The sequence below is a fragment of the Salminus brasiliensis genome, chromosome 19 (genome assembly GCF_030463535.1).
Source record: "Salminus brasiliensis chromosome 19, fSalBra1.hap2, whole genome shotgun sequence".
Taxonomy (NCBI): Eukaryota; Metazoa; Chordata; class Actinopteri; order Characiformes; family Bryconidae; genus Salminus; species Salminus brasiliensis.
In genome coordinates, this window is record NC_132896.1 from 16,597,709 (window position 1) to 16,619,057 (window position 21,349).

Consider the following 21,349-nt stretch of genomic DNA (forward strand, 5'->3'; position numbering starts at 1 on the left):
TCCGATCTCTTTCGGCATATGTGTGGGACACACAAACACACACTGAATCTCACATGTTCAATTCCAATTTGGGTCACTTTCATATGTGGTACTGAACTCTGACACATGGCAATGCAACCTAAATAGAATTAAATGAATTTTGGGGTAAAATAAATAAAATGGACAAGCAGGCCAAAGGAGGATGTGAAAAACATACTACAGAAGTGACTGTGGCCGAAAAACATGGCCTTACAGCGAATTCCAGCACATTTTTGATGATAAACTCAGCTCTTAGACAATGGAACTCCTTAATAGTGCTTGTGATGGTGGGGAAGATGAAGCTGAAACCTCATGGGAAGCATTGCTCTTTTGCGCATGTGCGTCAGTTTAGGAGTGAGAGCTGTTGAGAAATGTCACATTAAATAGATTAAAAAAAGGAATCGGATTTGGTGAGAAAAACGGATTTGAGCCACTTTAACTGCTGTGTGAACACGCAAACGTACAGAGACACACACACAGACACACACACACACACAGATCTTTCCACTGATCTTGTGTAAACAAACTCACCTGCACCAGAAATATAATGAGGAAGTAAAAATTGGCGATTCTTCGGAACTGCTCAAACAGGTTCTTTGGCAGAAAGTTCCATATTGTGTACTGTGGAGACAAAAACAGTTGATGCAATCATTACAATACAGATAAATTCATATTCCCCTGCCAGTGAACAGCTAAGAGCCTTATGAGTTGCGGCCATGTCTTACGAAAGAGCAGCTTTCTGAAGCATGAGAGCCAGAATGCAGCACTGTGGGTGCAAGCCTACAGGCTTGACAAAAAAAAAAAAAATCAAGAGGAAGGATTAAAATTCATTCAATATTCATCTGCTCCTCTTTTAGTCCATTTTTTGAGAGCGAGTGCCGAAGACTTCAGGGTGTTTTCCAAAGTGCCTGCAGCAGGGGAAGGCAACCCTCCGGTCCTGCAGGTATTCCATTGATTAGGATTAGTGATAAATATTTCTTTAAAAAAAAAAACCCCACACAACCAGTCAGACTCCTGAATAGAAGGGCCAGACGATGCTTTGCATACTCGGCACACAAAACATACTGATTACATTATGTGGTGTACAATACTGGAGCGCCATATACAGTACTGTGTACTACAGGTGGGGTGAATGAGAAGAAAAATGAGGTAAAAGAAGAATGGGCCAGAGACTAAAGCTGAGAGATTTATTAACGGTACTGTTTTGGTGGCAGTTTTCGGTCATTTCCATGGTGTTGTCTAATGTGAGTCATTGATAGGAGCTTCAGACTGTTCTGAAAGCACAGTTAATAATTCATTAGGACTAAATAAACAGTACGTTTCCTTTCTGGAAATCTGTGTGGAGTGATTTAAGGAATAAAAATAAATAAATAAATAAAAAGAACTTTCTTTGGTCATGTGCTCTACCAGCCGGCACCCACCATGCCAGACCAGACCACCACCGGCTCCCTCACCACCATGCCAGACCAGCTGCACTCCCTTCTACCACTGCTACCTGTCTACTGACCATGTTAAAATCTAAATGGACTCTTATATCAGCACACCTGCGCAGTCTTGGTGGTTCTGTGACTATTATTAATAATGTATAAACAGTTCTGACAAGAGGAGGATGGGTCTTGGTTCCTCCCGAGGTTTCTTCCTTCAGCTCTGAGGTAATTTTTCCTTGCCACAGTCACCTTTGGCTGCTCAGTGGGGGTCTTAGGTTTTCATGTCTGCTTAGAGTGTGTTGATTATTACTGAATCTATAAAGCTGTTTTGTAACAAAACACCAGTTGTAAAAAAACTATAAAATTTGATTTTTTGAGGTGATTTCTGTGGTAAATTCTTCAACACTAATTACATTTCAGATAGTTATTTATATTTTTTCAGTCAAACTATTCAAGTTATGAATTTATATTAAAAAAACTAAACAGTTGTACACGTTTACACTTAGCACTTCATTAGGTACAGAATACTGATACTAATAAGATAAGATTTCTCTCAAAACAGCCTTATTTCATCATGGCATGGTTTCCACAAGAAGTCTGAAACATTCCTTTAAGATTCTGGTGCATGTTGACATGATTGCACCATTGCAATTCCTGCATTATTTATGCCTTATGCTGCAAATCTCTCATCCTACCACACCCCCAAGGTGCTCTTTTCAATTCAGATCCAGTGACTGGAGAAGCCACCGAAGACCTCTTTGTCAGGTTCATGAAATTAGTTTTAAGGTGACTGTTGCTTTGTGACATTTGGTGCTTGGTGCATTATCATGCTGGGAGTAGCCATTAGAAGATGAGGAAATTGAGGCTATGAAGGGATACACACAGTCAGCAAAAATACTTAACCAAGCTGTGGTGTTCCAGAGATGACTGATCGGTATTAACATGCCCTGTTTGTGCTGTTCTTGGCTGACAGATGGGGAAGCACCTCATGTTGCATGGTGTGATCAGGCCTGATGCTGGCCTACAAAGCCAAAAATAGACCATCCCCTCTTTACGTGATGGCAATGGTCAAAAGCCAATCAGTAGCTTAACGTATGGCTCGGCTTGACCCGCCATCCCTCAATGTCCATGGAAGACAAGCATCCAGGCTTTTTTCTGTCCTGTCCTTCCTCTGGCTGTCCGAACGAGTCGCTCGCCGCCTTCAAACGCAGGCTGATGAGCCACCTCTTCCGAGAGTACTGTGGTCTTCTTACTGACTTTTGTATTTACTAGCATCCAAGCTTAGAGGTATCTTTTGAATCCTACCTAATACAAACTAGTTAAGGGTATTTTTTATGTAAATAAACAGTGAAGTTGCTCTGGATACAAGAATCTGCTATATGTCTTTCAGGTAAATATCTCTATGTGTTGTGCATTCTGGGAGGCTTTTCTGCTCACCACAATTGTACAAAGTGTACAGCAGCTCTAGAAATTCTAAACCAGCCAGTCTGGCACCAACAATGATGCCAATAATTGCATAAATGCACCGAATAATGTTCCTAATAAAGTGCCCAGGGAACAGGCTGCTTATCAGATCCAGAGGATCCTGAGTGGACATCTGCTTACCTGGAAAGCTGACCTTAGCGAGGACCTGAAAGTAACTTCAAGGTGTGCCTCTCCTACAATCTTTCCTTAGTGATGGGTTTGTGACATTTAATCGCAAATCATGTTCAGCTTCGGTGGCACATCAGCATCGGAGTCAGACAGCCTGTTATCTCTGGGTTTTCAACTTTCAGGCTAGTCTCAGATCTTCCGCTACACTGACTGAACGGGGGACACAAACTTCCTTGTTTTTTTTTTTTTTTTTCTTTTTTCTGTTTTCCAGGCGAACTTGTATTTTTCGGTTTTCCTTTATGCAAATTTACCACAGTGCTGGGCAATATGACCAAAAATGTGTATATCAATATTTTTTAGATTTTTTTTTACTCATTTATTATTTCAATTTGACATAACAATTAACTGAAATTTGACTAATGAATTGCCTTCTTTTAAAAATAGAATCCTATTAGAAACAGTGGGTTATAACAGTGGAATCGGCCATCACCAGGTAAATTTGCGATTAAATGTACTTTATTACAAATTCACATATTTTATCACTAAAGCGTATATAAAATATTTTTAGTGTTTCTAAACATAGAAAATAAACAGTCATTCCTACATTCCTGACAACAGATATTCTAAAAGTTCATGAACTGAACATTACCAATTTTAAATATATTTCTAAAGGTGCTATTAAAATCTAATTCTCACCAGATGACGGTGACAACCCATCCAATCAACACATGCAAATAAATCAAACCACAGATGTCAATAAATGAAGTTACGTGATAATGAGAAGTGACACAGGGGAAAAAGTAAAGAATGTGCTTCCTGAAATGTATTAAATGCTTTGTACAGAAGCCTTAGCTAGTGATGACAGCTTTAAGACGCCTCCTTTATGTAGAAACTAGTCGCATGCATTGCCCAGGTGTGATATTTGCCCATTCGTACACACAAACACTCTTCAAATCCTGAAGGTTATGTGCGCTCCTTCTGTGAACTCTGAGCTTTAGTTCCTTCAGGAGATTTTCAATTGGATTTAGGTCAGGTGACTGGCTGGGCTTGAGAGTTTTCCTGGCTGTGTGTTTGGGATCATCGTCTTGCTGAAATTATTTCTTCATCCTCAGCCGCAGATGTTTATCAAGAATGTCTTGGTATATTTGTCTATTTATCCTTCCTTCAATTAAATGATGCGTGCCAGTGCCGTATGCTAAAACGCAGCCCCACACCATGATGTTCCCACCTGCAGACTTCACTGCTGGTGTGGTGTTTTTGGGGTGATGTGCAGTGCCTTCTGACCTCCAAACATGGTGTGTTATGGCATCCAAAGAGTTCAATTTTAGTCTCATCTGACCAGACTATATTCTCCCAGTATTTCACAGGCTTGTCTAAATGCTGTTGAGCTGAACTTTAAACAAGCTTCCACATGCTTCTTCATTAGTGACGGATATGGTAGTTGAGTGTATTATACTTCTTGTTTTCTTTGGAACCACTGTACCTGCTGATTCCAGCTGTAGCTATCCACAGGTGGTCCTTGGCTCTTGGACAACTCTTCTGATCATTCTTTTCACTTCTCTGTCTGAAATCTTGCAGAAAGCACCTAGTGGTGGCCGGTTTATGGTGAAATGACGTAGTTAAGAAATTCTTCTGTAACCAGTGACATCAGTATGTTTTGCAACAGTACGGTTGTGAAGGTCTTGAGAAAGCTCACTAGCTTTACCCATCATGAGATGTTTCTTGTGTGGCACCTTGGTAATGAGACACCTTTTTATAGTCCATCAGTCGAACCAGCTGGTATTTGTTTGCACCAAGTGGCAGGATAGTGGCAGGTTGATTTTCCATGGCTTTTTGCACCTCTCTTTCTTCATGTTTTCAATACTTTTTTACCGTGTCATTTCTCGTTATTACACATAACTTAATTTATGGACAACTATGGTTAGATTTCTTTGCATGCGTGGATTGGATGGGTTGTCAATAGCACCTTAAAAAAATATATTAAATATATTAACTTAGAAAATTGGTAAAGTGACTGCTCTGTGTTGATTGCTATATTTTGGTCTTGAGTTAATATATATATATATTTACACATTTGTTTTAACATAATCTAAAAGTCTCTAACTTCAATTACCAGGGATATACACAAGCATTCCTAAAGGGTTACATTACCCAGCACTAGAGAGGCTGCAGATATGCCACCTGCTGCAGAGAACCAATATAAACTCCCAGCAGAGAAAGAAAGGAATCTGAAGACTTTTAAATTGGAGCTACAGTATTGAACAAAGCAAAGATAGCAATGCAATGATTCATTTAACTAAACAAAACAGGTGAACAGGAGGTGCTTTTCTATATAGTAATGGCTGCCTGCCGTCCTCATTTGAAGCGGCGGAGGCAGTGGCAGGACGCCTGCAATGGAGAAGAGAGACAGAGAAAGGAATGCAGGATGGTCCAGCGTGAAATAAATATTCAGAGAGGAAGGAGTGGGATGATGGAAGCCAGACGCATAAGGTAGAGTAAACATCACATTGCTGGCAATTAAAATGCGTTTACAGCATGATCACACGATTCCACAGCGAAGTCGTGGGGTTGCTCTTTCAACCATTACTTCTCTTGCCTGCTCTCTCTACACCCCCTGCCCCCCGCCGGCTCTCCTGCACAACCTTTCTCTGGTGTTTCAAGCACGCCTCCACTGTCAGCTGGGGGAGATTTAGGAAGTCCCATCAGGCTGAGGGGACAGATTGAATCACCCTCTCCTCTTGGCCATTAATTGCAACCGTGTATTTCTCAGGCACCCCGGCCGTGTGCCTGACAGAAAAATAAGCGGCCTCTGTCGGGAGGAGACAGGCAGAACTGCTGCTTGTGGGGGTGGTGGTTCGGGGGGTGGGGTGCTGGTGCAGAGTGAGTGAAGAAGGTGGAAAAGAAAGATTTATTCAAACCATCACAAATGTGTGCTGGGAAGGGGATGAGAGCAGTATATATAAATATAATATTATATAATATAATATAATCAAATTTTCACATTAAGTTAGATCATTCAAACCGATAATATATATATTATTATTATTATATTATTATATATTATTATATATAATATTATTTACTATATATATACTATCATTAAGTATAATACACTGATACAAACATGACCCATGGGTTAGCTTTTTTTTGCCTATAACGTGAATGTCATTTTGGTTCAGTTTTTTTTTGTTTGTTTGTTTTTGTTTTTTTAATAGTGGATACTGTGAGTCTTCTGCTGTTACACTTTGTTATGATTCCTTCTTGTCTCATTGAGGATCACTCTTTGTGCTCTTAGGATCCGAGGGAGTGCAGCAACAGTCCCGAATTGTCTCCAATTGTGGACAATTTGTCTAACCATTGACTGATGTATACTCCGGCCTTAAAGCATTGCTCTAGTGGCCTTTTCCAGCTTCATGCATATCTATAACAAATCTGCTGAGGTCTTCTAAAAGATATTTGCATTGAGGCATGTTTCCCTGCAGTCCGGACACATAGAAACCTAAAATAAATTTCTGAAATTCAAAAAAGGCAGGAAGTGGAGATGCAGGAGCATCTAAAACCAAATAACAGGCACTGTTATCCAAGTAAATTGCCCTGAGATTACACCTATAGACAGCTCAGCACTGAGAGAATTGAAGGGAGAGAAAGTGACGTTTTGGTCCAGGCTCAGCGGATGGCCAGGACAGTTTCTTCACCTGGATGAACAGGTGGTCAGACACCAGGGCTTATGAGGAATGTCTCTCGGACCTGTTCTCCAAATGCCGCAGCCAGCGCAGCTTTCTCTCTCTCGCTCTCTTGTGTGTTAGCTCACAGCCACTGTGCTGCCATGGCAGTAAACAACACTTGCTAATTACAAGCTGGCCAAAACAGACACTACTTACAAAGGGGGGAAAAAATAAAACAAGCAAACCTATTTTTTTTTATTGCCATTTCAAGGCTAAAATTCTAATCATGTTGTCCTGCACTAACATGTTTCACGCATGGCAGCTATGAACCAAGAAATCTGTGAACCAAATTTCACGAAACACAGGTGCAATTTTGTAAAAATGATGCAAAGTGGAGAGAAGCACCTACCTTGGAAGACACTATTCTGTTGTCACAGAATTTGGGTGGGATGAAGGCCTCGGTGGCCGGACAAGGATGATGTCCTACATAGATGGTTCTGCTGTCCACTCTTTTCTCATCCCCACCGAACTACAGACAAGACAGGGATGGGGGAAGGGAGAGAAGAATGGAGGGATCAATTAAAGTACACTCGATTTAACAATGCCACGGTGGCCTGTTAAGATGGAGCATTTAAACTTGTCAGGCCTGCTTCATGTCAGGCTCAGCCACTTAACCAAATGGAAGACCGATTTAGAAACACAGCGCCTTAAACACCATGTAAGGCCTCAGTGTAGAGATGACACTCCTAAGAAGAACTCTAGGAATCGAGCTTCAGGACTAATAGAGAAAGTGCATGCATTCAAACAGCAGTTATACCATAAGGAGTATGATTAGGAGACCATCTGGATTACATCAAATAATTGGGACCACTAGAGAGCATCTACATAATAACGTCCACAGGTATAATCCTTTATGATTCAGTGGTATATCAAGTCGAGACATTTTCTGATACAGCAAAAGGAAAAAAGTGATTACAAGTGTGCATGATAGGGACACAGTGCGTCTCGAGGGAGCATTGTAATCTGATCCCTCAATCCATCTTCGGAGATGGTCAGATACACACTGCTGGTCTCTATGCGTCCCAGACCACATCACTGCACCAAATGCACCGGATTCTCTTCCGGTCATTCAGAAGTTGGGCAAACAGACCATGTAACTGAAAAAAATCTCAAGGCATTTCGTTTGTTGTTGAAACAAAAGCAGCGGAAGAGTGGCGGCATTAATGTACGCCTTGCCCCTTGTCCAGCAGAAACGACCTGAGGAATCTGACCACAAGCAGTCACAGGACACAGGTGTGAGCGGCTATGCGTTTCGGCAATCATTTGTGATCGGATCACCACAAGACGCATGTTATTACCAGGTGTGAACTGGGCCTGGGAGCACCTAACACTATAAAGTCAAGAATTAACTGAAACTAGCAATCAGAAATCATCGCAATCTTGTCCATGTCAATTAGTTCAGTTTACTTTACATCACTTTACATGAGTGTAGACACTTTGCAGATCTCATATTTTAACAAAAATGTAATTTAAGTTTAATTCAGTTGCATTTAATAGATATTCAGTTGAATGTTAGCTGAATGTCAGGAGAGCATCTTCGAGGCATCTACAACGGACTGTCCAATAATACCTTCCAATAATAACCTTCCCCACTATGTGTGTTAATGTACTGTCCCCTCAAATTCCCATTGTGTAACCCAAAGCATGTAGACAGAGGATTCCCACCCGGAGGGTTCGTAAACCCTCCCCATAAAGCCCAGGCAAACCTTTTTAATAACATATTAAGCCAAGCATGACAAAGGTCAGATGGGATAATCTAACAAGCTGAACACTCGCACTTTAATGCTGGAGAAGTGTGATGATTAGCCAGTTTTAAGAACCGGAGAGTGTCACAATGTGAAGCTTTATGACTCTAGTTATCTCAAAGAGCTGATAGTCCCTCTTTCTTCACATTTCGTGAGAGAATGTGTGTGTGTGCGCTTACATGCTTAGTGGGGGTCACTGTGTATCAGGTCACTGGACAAAGCAGATCTGTCCATGTTCTCAGAATAGGAAATGCAGGTACCAAGGATTTCACAGCAGTGCATCAGTGTGTGTGTGTGAGAGTGTGTGTGTGTGAGAGAGAGAGAATAGAGTGGAAGAGGAAATCACAGTTCACACAGACACAATGACCAGACAAGGAGGAAGCAAGATTCCAGAGAGTCTTTCCTTCCTGCTCGGCTCCAACAGTGGATTGGCTGGATTAGGTTTTGTCGCAGACATGGTGGGCGCTGCATGTGTTCCGCCTTAATCACAGCCTCCCCCATCTTCCAGAGCATGCAAGTCTATGATAAACCAGTGAGAGCGCAGATTACGCTACCCTCAACACACACACACAGCTTGCTCTCAGCACCTCCACCTCACTGAAAACAACATAAGCTGTCAAAGTGTCTCAGCAGGCTCTCAGCCACTCTCTCACTTCCCCCTACCCACTCTACCCCCCCACTCATCTTTGTAGCATTCTCGGAAAAAGCAGAAGTGGCAGTGCTATTACTGCCACTGTGAATTATTCAGATAGCATGGAGAAGGGATCTTAGGGTCTAATGCACACAGCATGCACTGTTCGGGATGTTGGAGTGATTGTGTGTGTGTGGTCTTCAGAAGCTTCCCAACCACCCTCCCCATCCTGGAGGTACAGTCAGCCCTCCCAGCACTTCCCACACTCAAAAGGAAGGCTGAAGCTGGCATCAAGGCACAGGCTGGGGGTAATTTTCATATTCATGTAATTTCCTTAGCTCTTTTTCATTGACCAAACATCGGCAACCACACAGCACTCTTAAAGCTGCACTCTTATTTCTTGTTCCTTGCGCATTGAGCCACCACTATAGGACACGCTTTACACACGCATTTCTTGACAAGCTGCGAGATGCAAAACTTTCCCTGAAAATGAATGACGCATGTGAACTGTGGAGGTATGTTACCAGATTTTACACGAATATGACTATCGGCCGTTGTCCTGCCCGCTTTACCGGAGTTACACGGTGCAGTTAGCAGTTTGCAGAGCCCAGAGTAGCAACGATAGAGACACTGTTACATCCTATTACAGCCAATGGACCACTGCAATTATTTTGAAGCTGTTGTTTGAAGGTAAAATGCTACATAAATGTAGACCACACAATAGAACTACAAAGATAGCAACTCAAAGAAAAAATTGAATGTATAAATGGTTCTGCTTCTACCCGCATTTGTATTCTTTACAGAACATAAAAGGGTTCTACACAGAAACAAAAACAGTGACAGGTCAAAGTATCCTTTTTCCGTACTTATAGAACTCTACGCTAAGGTTGTATGTTTAATCTTTAGCTTTTATTTTTCCCCTTTTGTTATTGTTTTAATTCATAATAATAAAGTTTAATTTAATATTTATGACTAACAATTTAATGTGTGTAGAGGTACACACAAATAATCTGCCACCTGAAAGTGCTTTTCCAGCCTAGTGTTACTGGAAATCCGGTTCCGGTCAAGAATCATCACTCTTGAGCCTCACTAACACATAGCATTTGTATGGCTGCAGCTAAAGCAGCCCCACACATATCTGGCAATGAGAGACCACACTGATCCTACCCTCGCATGCCCATCCTCCCTGACTGACACATCTTAATATACCCCAATGTCTTCTGAGAACTCCAGCAGAACACATTAGTATGCAAGATCAGGTGGAGAGAAACGTCTCTTTACGCAGCGTTATTGACTCCCGCCTGGCCGAAAGCCGCGCTTTACAAGTCGTTTCCATCATCGGCAGTCAACAGCTGCTGCCCCTTGTGTAATTTTATTTTTAAGTTGCCATCTTCTGCCGTCTCGTGGGACCTGCTCTGGATTCGGCTTCCTCTGTAAACATTCGTGTAATGCGGCGATGTCAGCGCCGTCTGGATGTTCCGGCTCTCCTGTTGGGAAGAGCCCAAGATTATGTAAGGCTCTGTGGAGCGTGACTGCTCGTCACACACATTGGTGTGCTGGGGCTGCGGGCTCCGCTAGGCCGGGTGTGCGCTCTCTGGGTGTTGGGATGGAGCAGGCCGGATGGAGCAGACGGGCCAGCGCCGAGCAGGAGGGAGAGTGTGAGGGGAGAGGAAATGGGAGCAGGTGCCAAAGCTTTAGGGAAAGGTCCACCTCCAAATGCCATAGTCTGAGTCAGAGGACGGGGGAGTTCAGATGCAGAGTGCAAGCTTGTTTCCATCAGCAGAAATGAAGCAAGAAAAGAGGACAGAACTGACACTGGAAAGTAATTTTAAGTCCTGATGTAGACATAAATAAAAAAAGCAGCATCACAACCTTTTTTTAGTCCAAAAACAACATTCGTAAGAGCTTCTCACCCACAGACTAACCCACATAATAAATACTTCATTTAGATCTGGGATACCATTCAGCAAGGGTCCCCAATCACTTTTCCTCAAAGCCAACAACGTAAAGGACACATTACCACAACTATTTTAAGTGTAGTTAATTACAAACGACTAGCTGCAGGAACACTATATAGACAAAAGTACTGGGACAACCACGCATTCATTGTTCCTTCCAACATCTAGTGCTTTTGTTGGAGTACCTCTCTACTATCCATGGAAGGCTACTAGTATCTGGAGAACTGCTGTAAAGATCTGATTGCATCTAGGGACAAGAGCAGTAGTGAGGTCAGGATGATCACCACACCACCACCTCATCCCTAACTCATTCCAAAAGTACTGGAGGCTCCACAGCTCTGTGTGTGTGTGTGGGGGGGGGGGTTGTTATACCCCTCTAGCCCACACCTAGCGTTAGGCATCGTCCCAATAGGTTCATGTTTATCTGAGTCCTATCCTGCTCTGCTCAAACATACGTGGAGATAAATGCTCTGATAAGCAGCACTATGATCCCTTTTGCATGTCTAAACCAGGGACCACTTTTACCCAGAACCACTCCCACCAACATCTTTTATTGTTAGTATATGTTAGTGTGATGCTCTTTGAGCAAATCCGATTTTGACATTTCCAAGACCTTAATCTCAAGAGATGCTTCATCCAGAGATCGGCCAGAGAAAACGGCTGACGTAGAAGCAAGAGATTTTCACTTTAGAGGTTGAAGCTCTTAAATCATTCCTTGAAGCTTCATCAGTCTCGCCAAGAACGCTTTGTTTCTCAGGGTCACTGCGGCTTCAGACGGTGCACTTTTCTCCCTTGTAGATCTCATTTAAACGCGGCCAGCTTCAAACTTAAATATGTCCTAGAATGCCCTGTTTACACCTGGCATACTACTATGCGCTTTGTATCGGAAATTGATCTGGATTTACTTCGACCGGATTCTGTTTACACCAGAGAAGATCCCATTTTGCTTCCCACGTCAAAAACAGACCAACAACAACAATCACGCATACATGATTTTGGGTTCACATCCTGTAAAGAACTGGACGAGATCTGTCTCTGACCACCTCTGAATGTAGTTTGAGTGATCCGCTCGTAATCCCATCGCGAAGTGTCTTGGGGGTGTTTACACCTGGCTTTCCATGCGGACAACTGAAAATCGATTGTGATGCGATCCCCAAAAATGCATGTTAATGCTAGATGTAAACATAGTAATGAGAGTTCATACATGAAGGTAACACACCGTAACCCTCAAGCCTCACTGCTTCTTCTCTTCTCTTAAAAAAATACCATATAAAAAACAAAACAGGCGTGGAAAACGGACCAATTCCAAAACCCCAAAGCTGTTGTGCAACAGTCTTGACTCGTCATAATTACGGCCCTAAAACCAACATAAATCCACCCAAACTGAAACGTTACGAGAATATGGAAGCAAAGGTTAAAAAGGCTTCAAGCTAATGGTAAGCTGACCGGAGAAAGTGTCCCTGTGAGCATCTGCACAGAGAAGCTGGGGGGGAGGAGGCGAGCATCAGCAGTATAACCCAACATGCTACAATCAGCTTGCAGAACACGCTCTGAAAGGACACAAATAGGACAACAACACTTATTTTTTTTGCCATAGTACTAGCTAAACTAGGATAGGCTATGCTTAGCTATCCTACATGGCTCCTGTGAGCTGCTGCGGTGCCGTTGAACCACCAAGGAAGGCAGAGCTAACAAGGTTTTTAACTTGTAAAACCAATCAGAATTTTTCACACCAAACAAAGTCCCATACTATTTATTTAGTATTTGAGAGCATCGATACCATGACGTTTACTGACGCCCTTCATCTTTTTATTTATTTAATTATTTTACATAGAACATTTTTGTTTGCATATTTGATTATGAAACGGTTAAACAATGTTTAATAGCCACGTTAACGGTTAACCAACGTTTAATGGAACATTTACATTTACAGCACTTTTTATTTCCATGTGGTGTTTCTTTGTGGTCTTTCTTTGTATTTCCATGTGGTGTTCTAAACCACAAGTTGAGTTTAGGCTACTTGTTTAAAAGCCACATATTGAAGTTTAGTACTTTTTCACACAGAGATATGTACCTGAATGTGAAATTGCTGCATACACACTTTTTCTTTCTTAACTGCCCCTTTTTTACTGCTTTGAAATGTGACTTTTAACACGAGTTAAAAAGCTGTTTGGTGAAGCTTAGCAAGATTACACTTCTCTACTTGCAAGTGTTTCCACATTGTGGCAATTTTTACTTAACCAGTAAATTCTGTTCTTTCAAGCTTATGACATCTTATTTAGGATAAGATATAAAAAGTACAAAACATAAAAAGTGGAACACTATAAATATCAGGATTTATCAAGTCATCTATCGAGATACTTAAAAATCTGGTATTAGTATCGGAAAGGATAAAGCGGTATCGGTGCATCCCTAGTATTTATGCATAAAAGAGAACAAATATATATTTTCTTTTTTTTTTTGATGTGATGCAACATTGCACTTCTTTGGCTCAATTCAGAAACTCAGAAGAGCGAGCGTTTTGGTTTTGCAAGCTGCCAAGAAAACACCAAAGTTTTCATTGTAATTGGTGTCTTTCCCCGCCTACACAGTTTGACGCATGACACTGATTTATAAAAGGTCATTAGCACAGACTTAACAGCAGCTAACCTGCTTACTAGGCCCTTGCGTTGTCCAACCAAAGATGTCCAAACCACAGTTTTCCCCATTAAACTTGTTTAGTTCTTTGCAAATGGTGAAAAGCTCTACCATCAAAGAATGTTGTGTTATGGATGGTAGTAGAAGATCGATTGTGGGCAGCAATACAAACCTATGACTCTCTGATATTGCACAGGTTGTGGTGTGTTTGACATGTCCCCTTCATGTTAGCCACATTGTAGACCACTACAGTGTGAGAGCACAGCAAACCAGTGTGATTAGCATTGATAAGGTCTGGTAAAAATGAAACCTAGACAGAACTGAATAGTCTCTCTTTTCATCATCAACCTTTCTTTCCTTTCTTATATACATATATACACACACACACACACACACACACACACAGTCTCAAACCATTATATATGGTATATGGTATTACAGCGTGGAGTAGCTTAAGCCCTGCAAGAAAACGATCCAATCAGGTCACAGACTTTGATTTGAACACAGCACATCGCTGAACTTGCAACTATAGTGGGCCCGTTTTTAAAAGTGTGGCATCACCCATCAGTGAGCTTGCAAAGTGTCCCCACCCTGTGGCCATCTTAAGTGCACATAAATGAATAAGCTATTTTGGCCATGTACTAGACAGACACAGTGCAGAAATCGGACACAGAAGTCAGACACGTCGTAATTGTGAAGTACTGTGCTCATGTGGAGATTGCGATGTGACGGCGATAATGAGCTCAACACCGCTCTAGGCAACACATAACTGCGGTATTGTTGCCATGTAGGCTAATCGGGCAGATTCTGAGGCTTTCGGACAATCACAAAAGAGGTCACGGGTTCTTAAGAGAATATCCTGTGTGAATAATCCAATCCCTAGCCATCTGATCTGCTCACAGGCCAGTCGCAGCTGCCTCAATTTTGAATAGTCATTATTAAGCAAGTTACATTTGTACGAGTCTGTTGTCTTGGGGGGGTGGGGGTGGGGGGGTCAGTGATGAAATTGACATCAGCGGAGAGCTGAACGAATAACGGTGCTAATTGCGACAAAGGTCCTGTTTGTTCAGGAGAAACTGTGCAAAATATCTGAAGGTTCTGAGAGACGGGGAAGTTTGTCAGGTGGTTTGAGAGCGTAAGTCTGAAATGTGTGTAATGTTTTATTCAAACAATTAAAAATTGGTCAAATAAGTAATTATGTGTGGGGTTGCCCGTATCTTCAAAATCAGATAAGAAATAATAATAATAAAAATAAATAAACAAATAAAAACTCATTACTTAATATGGCAGCAGTTCTGCACTACGCGGTGCACCTCAAGGTCATGTCCCTAATAATACCCAAGCTGAAAAGTCTAATACTGGCCCAACCCTGCAGTGAGTTCATAAACGCAAGGTCAGAAAGTTTTTAGCTTGGATCTAAACTAATTGAGGCCTAAACCCAGCGACACCCAGGGCCTAAGCAAGGGGTGTTGGCTGACAGGAAAGAGCATTCTTCCGGTGGGGCTGCCCCAAGCAGACCGCTCCACAAGGCTCTTTTTGTTGGGCTGCTCTCCCCTACCAGAGCTTGTCCTTCAGCACACCACACGGTCACTCCATGTTCAAGGCTTATTCTGTTTACAGAGAAGCAACAAGGAAGCTGAGCTCAACTCATAGGTCCAAAAGACACAATCTCGCACTTTACTGAGAGATTGATCAAAAAGCAACCATAGTGTCACAGGTTTCTCGAGGATACACTGAGGATTTCAAGGCTTTAAAAACCCATCCATGGGCTGTCAGTTCAGCATGTTAAAGTTCAGTTTGGAAACGAGTGCAAACATTCTCCAGCGCGCTGGGGCTGGAGCCGGAGACAGCAGGTCCGTGAACTCTCCCTTATTTTTTATTTTTTATTTTTTTTAACTCGGCCAGTTTTTCTCCGCTCACTATCTGTGCAGCCCCCACTCTTCGTTCTCTCTTTCTCAGTCTCTCTTCGGGAGTCATTAACCACAAGACCACTGCTGTAACAGCGCTGCCTCAAGGTTACAGCTCCACTAGGTAAACACGCATGCATGCGGGCACAGATCTCTGTCGAAATCACACTCGCTGAGCAACAACACCCATATATACTTTTTGGAAGCCTTTCAGAGCGGACGCGGATAGTTAAGGGAATATAAAGCATGGGCCAAAGAAATTGCATATGAGCAAAGGAAGAAAGAAAGGCCCAGGGGGCAGGGAAGACAGATAAGAATAGCAGCATTGAGCGGCCATTGATTTTTGAAGGGAATTCAGCGTTAAATATAATGAAGGTCAGGCGCGGGGCCCCCGATTCATTTTTGCGCCGTTACGTGATTGCACTGCTCATTTTGGCGAGGCGCGTGTTCCGAGGCCAAACAATGGAGGAGCTAATGTAAGGACAAATAGAATTGACAGCATTTTATTTGCCACGGTGTCAAAAGTCACGCAGCACGGCTCAACCTCAGTAATTGGAGAGGGAAACGAAAGGGCTGGACTCGGTAGACTCCTGCCGGACAGGAATGCATTAGCGTCTACGGGAGAGGAGTGATCGATACTGCAAACACAGTTTACTCAATCGAAATGAGATTCAATTGCTCCTGAATAAACACAGCATTGAGGAATTGAGTAAACAGCAGCATTACAATATTAGATCAGGCTCTAATGACATTATGTCCACATGAAAACGGTCACAAATGCCTACACAAGTATTGGTAGCAATGTGATTTAGGTGGCATAAAGTGCTGCTCAAGTCATGTCCAAAAGAGTGACAGCAGTGAGTCAATGATCACATCCTGTAACTTGGCTTGTCACATCCATCAATGCAGGTCATAGCGGTTGGGATATTTTCCCCCCTGGTCTGTGGCCTATTTTTAAGGTGTAAAATAGGCCTCAGGCAGTTGTGTAGTTTATGGCATATACTGGGTTTGCACAGAGAGCATCTTCCTTTAATGAAAACGCTCATTACCTGCCCCACTGAATCAATGCTGATATGATTCAGAAGGCAAGCACCAGGAGAGGCGAGCTGGATGACCTGCTTTAGAAGACTGGCATGGGAGTAAACCAAAAATAAAATAAATAAACAAATAAATAAATAGGACATTTGCTGGTAGAGGACACTTCTCCAAGTAGGAGGGCACTACTCGACACAAAAGAAAAAGTTTCATGAACTGTATTTGCTTTTTTAAGCTCACTGTCCCATTTTTCCATTTTTGCCTCATCACCAAAGAAACTCCTTATGCAGAACTGTTTTTAAATTACCGGGTCTTTAAAATGTGCGCGGGTAACGCCATCACCCTGACGCAATCAGCCTGAATGCTTGAGCGGAAAGATCAGTCCCAGTGCCCCCCCCCCCCCCGCATTAAACCAGTGCAGGTTTTCCAGTCATATCATACTTGATCTAGCATGAAGCTGTGTTATAAACCATCTTCCATTCAATAAAAACTAAATGGGTTAATTGAACTGTTATATGTGGTGCCCTGAGGAGTAGGAACATGATTAGTTTGATAGTGAACCCTTCAGAATTACCTAGATTTCAGAATAGCCTTACAGTAGACACAGTAATAAATATCTGCCGCATTGTTATTAAAGCCAACAATGGAAAAGGTTTGTCAATTTTTAAAGTAATAACCATTTGAACACAGACTGACTGATGTCCAATCAGTTCAGGTCTAGGCTTGATCTACCATATAGAAACATCATGTTCGTTTCCCTGCATAAATAAACCAAAAAAAAAAAAAGAAAGCACAGCCTGTTTGCTAACTGGTATCTGAATTTTTCAGAGAACTAGTGCGCTACACTACAGGAACAATGTTCTACCGGTAGAGAAGATCAAGGCTAATCTGAGTCAACATACACAAGCGGCCCCAGCCAACGTTTTGCCCTGTTGAACATTTGCTGATACCAATACCAACGTGCAGGGCTCCAAATTTTGACAACCGATTATCAATTATACATTATTAATAGATCTACTTGCATATTGACATAACTGCCTGTTTTGAACTGCAACACTGCTTAAAGCTTCTTTAAATTAGGTGTGGTTTGTATTGCTGTTCAACAAGAGGTGACTGGCATTGAGCTCCCCAGTTGCTCAACCATTTAAAGTTGTGTGTTATCATGAGAAGCAGAGTTCAAGGCCCTGAAACGGAGGGTCCAAATAACACTTAAGCAAAGCAATGCTGGCAGACATTAATGCCACCAGGCCCTAGTGCACAGTGGTTGGGAAATGTTAATAATAATAATAATAATAATAATAATAATAATGTTTCCAGCCACTACATGCTACTTATGCTAAGAAACTTTAGAAGATGAAGGCTACAGGAACAATGTTAAAAGCAAGTACTGCGCTAAATCTCTCCATTTTGCTTGTTTCAACAGAACCATCCTTACAGGCAATGGCGACCTTTGTATAGCTGTGTAGTGTGCAGTTCAGAGAAGATGGGCAGGACAAGTAGTAGCCCACCTAATGAGGGCTCAAATGCCACGACGTCCACAATACATGTGCGAGAATAACCACACCAGATGATTCTGAGACATTTTTCAGAAGAGCTTTAGATTCTGTATTTCAGAATGTGGAAAGCAACCTTTGAAAAGCATGTGTCATCCGACCAACCTTACAGCCAGTCGTTCTTCTAGTCACTGGCCACCCGTGCCAACTGATAAGAAACTCATGTGACTTACAGCTTGATCACCGTTACAGGAGGACATTGTTTATTTGAATCTGAATTTGCATTTTGGCTTTAGCGATATTCCAAATTTTCCACCTCGCCCTAGCGTTAAAATCTGTTCAATCAAATGTTCAAGGAGCATTTTTTTTTTTACAAATTTGCAAATACTTGGTGAATGAATAACCTGCTACTGTATATCAACTCTCCATGACCTCTCCCCAACTCTGGAGCATAAACCCTAACTCTAGTGGGGTGTATAGGCTATTTAGTGTGGGCGGTGTTGCTGCTTCAGGGTCTGGACGGGTTGCAAGCTTTGGAAAAAACTGTGAATTCCAAGCTGTATCTACTGCAGAATGTCAGGGCACCTGTCTGTGATCTAAAACTCAAAAGGAGGTTAGGTTATGCAACCTTATAATAGTACAGAAAACTGGAATAAAATCAACAGGAGAAAATCTGTATTTCAGAACAGGCAAGTCAGGAATACAGATAGATTTTTTTGGGCCTTATTTGAACAGGCTTTATAAGATCTGTCGATCTTATGCAATATATATGTTCTAAGCAGCTCACAGCACTGGTCAGCAGATGCAGAACTTTCTTGGTTGGCCTTTTACCAAAAAGCAGCATCCAATAGCTTCTACATATGGGGTTTAATATGATTTATGATCTACCAGTGATAGTGCTTGAAACTATTGGTTCAATGAAAAGTTGCTTTTTAATAAATAAAGACTTTTATGATCAAATTTAAAGATTTTACTGAGATCTTCATTTTTTTAGCAAAGACAATGGTTAGATACACAACCACAACAATCCAAGAAACATTTGACTGCTTGGTCAATGAGTTATTCCTATACTATGACATGCTGGTCAAAATTTCTGTTTCTGTGAAAAGCTAGACAAACAAAACATAACCTAAAAAACAGACATTTATTACAACTTTTAAATTAGCACTTTTTTGTTTCCATGTAGTGTTTTTTATTTGGTTCCAAAAACAAAAGTCAAGTTTAATTAGCTTGTTTAAAAGCCACACATTGATTTTAGTACCTTTTTATACAGGGACGTACACCTGAACGTGAAATTACTGCAGAAGCACTTTTGTTTCTAAACTGTTATTTTCACTGCTCTGAAATGTGAATTTTAAACACCAATTAAAAAGCTGTTTGGTAAAGTTTAGCGAGATTATGCTTCCTTACATGCATGTGTTTCTGCATTGTGGCAACATAGCTCTGAAGCTTTCCAAATGCGCAGTTACTGAACCAGCAAACACTGTTCTTTCAAGCTTATTAGATCTTATTTAGGAGAAGACATAAAAACTACAACCTATAAAAAGTGGAACACTATAAATATCAGGATTTATGGCCATCTATCGAGTATTTAAGCCAGAGCTGGTATCGGTACTCTGTATCTGCAGATACTTGAAAATCTGGTATCAGAAGGGAAAAAGTAGTATCGGTGGGCTGAAATTCTGACCGGGTGCCCAAACATTTGCATGTCCCTGTATAAGGAAAATTTCTTGCAAAAAAGTCCTTTGTAAAAGCTTTCTGAAAAAGGAATCTATGAAGCACCAAAAAGGGGGGCAGAATTGTTGCGAGGCACCGAATCCTTTTTTCAGTACTACACAGAACCCTTTTACTTAGTGTAGCTATTTCCAAAGGGCCCACAAACCTCCTCTCTCACATTTCTATGTAGTCTTTGATCTGCATTTGATGTTTTCACTCATCATTTTCACTTGCCTGAACTGCTCTTTTCCAAGGCTTCTGTGCTGCTCGGTTTCCATTTTGCATAACTGCATAACAAAAAGCCTGAAAACAAACATCTGAATGTGCCTGTCACCGCCAGTCAAATGAGCCCAGCATTGGGCAAATCAGTCTGAGGGGGGCAAGAATGACAAATCACTTGACTGTCACATGCTTTGTTAGCTAAAAACCTCAGGCTCAAGGTAATACATCACAAATAGGCCTGTAAGCTTTAAAGTGCCCATGTTCCATTCTTGCCGAGTCAGTAACGTCATCATAAACCTGATTCATGTGCTGACCTGATCACATTGCTGACTTTTAGGCATCATCGGATGATTAACATTAGGACCACCCGCGCGGGCCTACAAACACAAACGCATACAATCGATCACAGACGAGCCTGCTGATGTAAACACTGGAGCAATACACTTATTACGTATAAATGTTCACACATGAAATTCTGTTCAAGGAAGCAACATTAAGGGCCCAGCGCCAAAGCATCTGTTTAAAGATTTACTGGTGTACATGCTACCCCAACAAGCCACACTCGCAGAGAGGCATCCATTTAAATTATTCAGAGTTAGCCTCTATCCTTTCACGCTGAATATTTATAAGAAAGGAACATTCGGTGCGTCTGCTCATTTCTGAATGTCTCTGATAAATGGGTGTCAGAAACTGCAGGCTTAAGCCTACAACACTGGGTGTCATATCCTCCTAAAGGATTTATACATCTACTCGCAGACGCAACTGAGCCTCTTGTCAAAGCTACAATGCCGAGATGCTCATGCCCCGTAAGCAGCGAGAACAGTAATGAACATTCTGATTAAATGTTTATTTGGTGGGAAAAACACAGAGTCAGCTTGTGATGGAGCAGCCTCGGGAGAGTGATCGATGGCACGGGTACTGAGCAATGGGATAAGAAATGCACTGTGATATTTGACTTATGAATGCTCTTTAAATGGCGCCGATACAGTTGCGGTAAATAGAAAGCGGGGGTTTGAAGGATGAACGCGTGCTCGTGCTGAGCGTAGATGCAATCTTCCATCATACTCACAAATGCTGACTTACTGACCAAACTTTTCATTACCCTATAATTGCTTAATGGACGATTGATCGGACTCAGCCCGCTGCTTTAATTTCCTTTCTCGATCGTGTCATTCGATTATGCAGGAGATTAATGCAAAATACTGGCAGCCGAGATTTGATGAGCTCAGGCCGTTTCCCATG

The 21,349-nt window shown here is 41.8% G+C and overlaps 1 protein-coding gene across 6 annotated transcripts in view; it reads right to left on the reverse strand.

Moving 5' to 3' along the window:
* The window catches only part of atp11c (ATPase phospholipid transporting 11C), a 69,986-nt gene that overhangs the window by 35,311 nt on the left and 13,326 nt on the right, over positions 1 to 21,349 (reverse strand). For all 6 annotated transcript variants that reach the window (XR_011977936.1, XM_072664315.1, XM_072664314.1 and 3 more), the window contains exons 2-3: positions 7,113 to 7,232; positions 550 to 639 (exon numbers count right to left, since the gene is read on the reverse strand). Coding sequence is in view for 5 of the 6 variants with exons in the window: in XM_072664315.1 (XP_072520416.1) it covers positions 550 to 639; positions 7,113 to 7,232 (210 nt within the window). In the remaining variant the exon portion in view is untranslated. The remainder of the gene's footprint in view (positions 1 to 549; positions 640 to 7,112; positions 7,233 to 21,349) is intronic.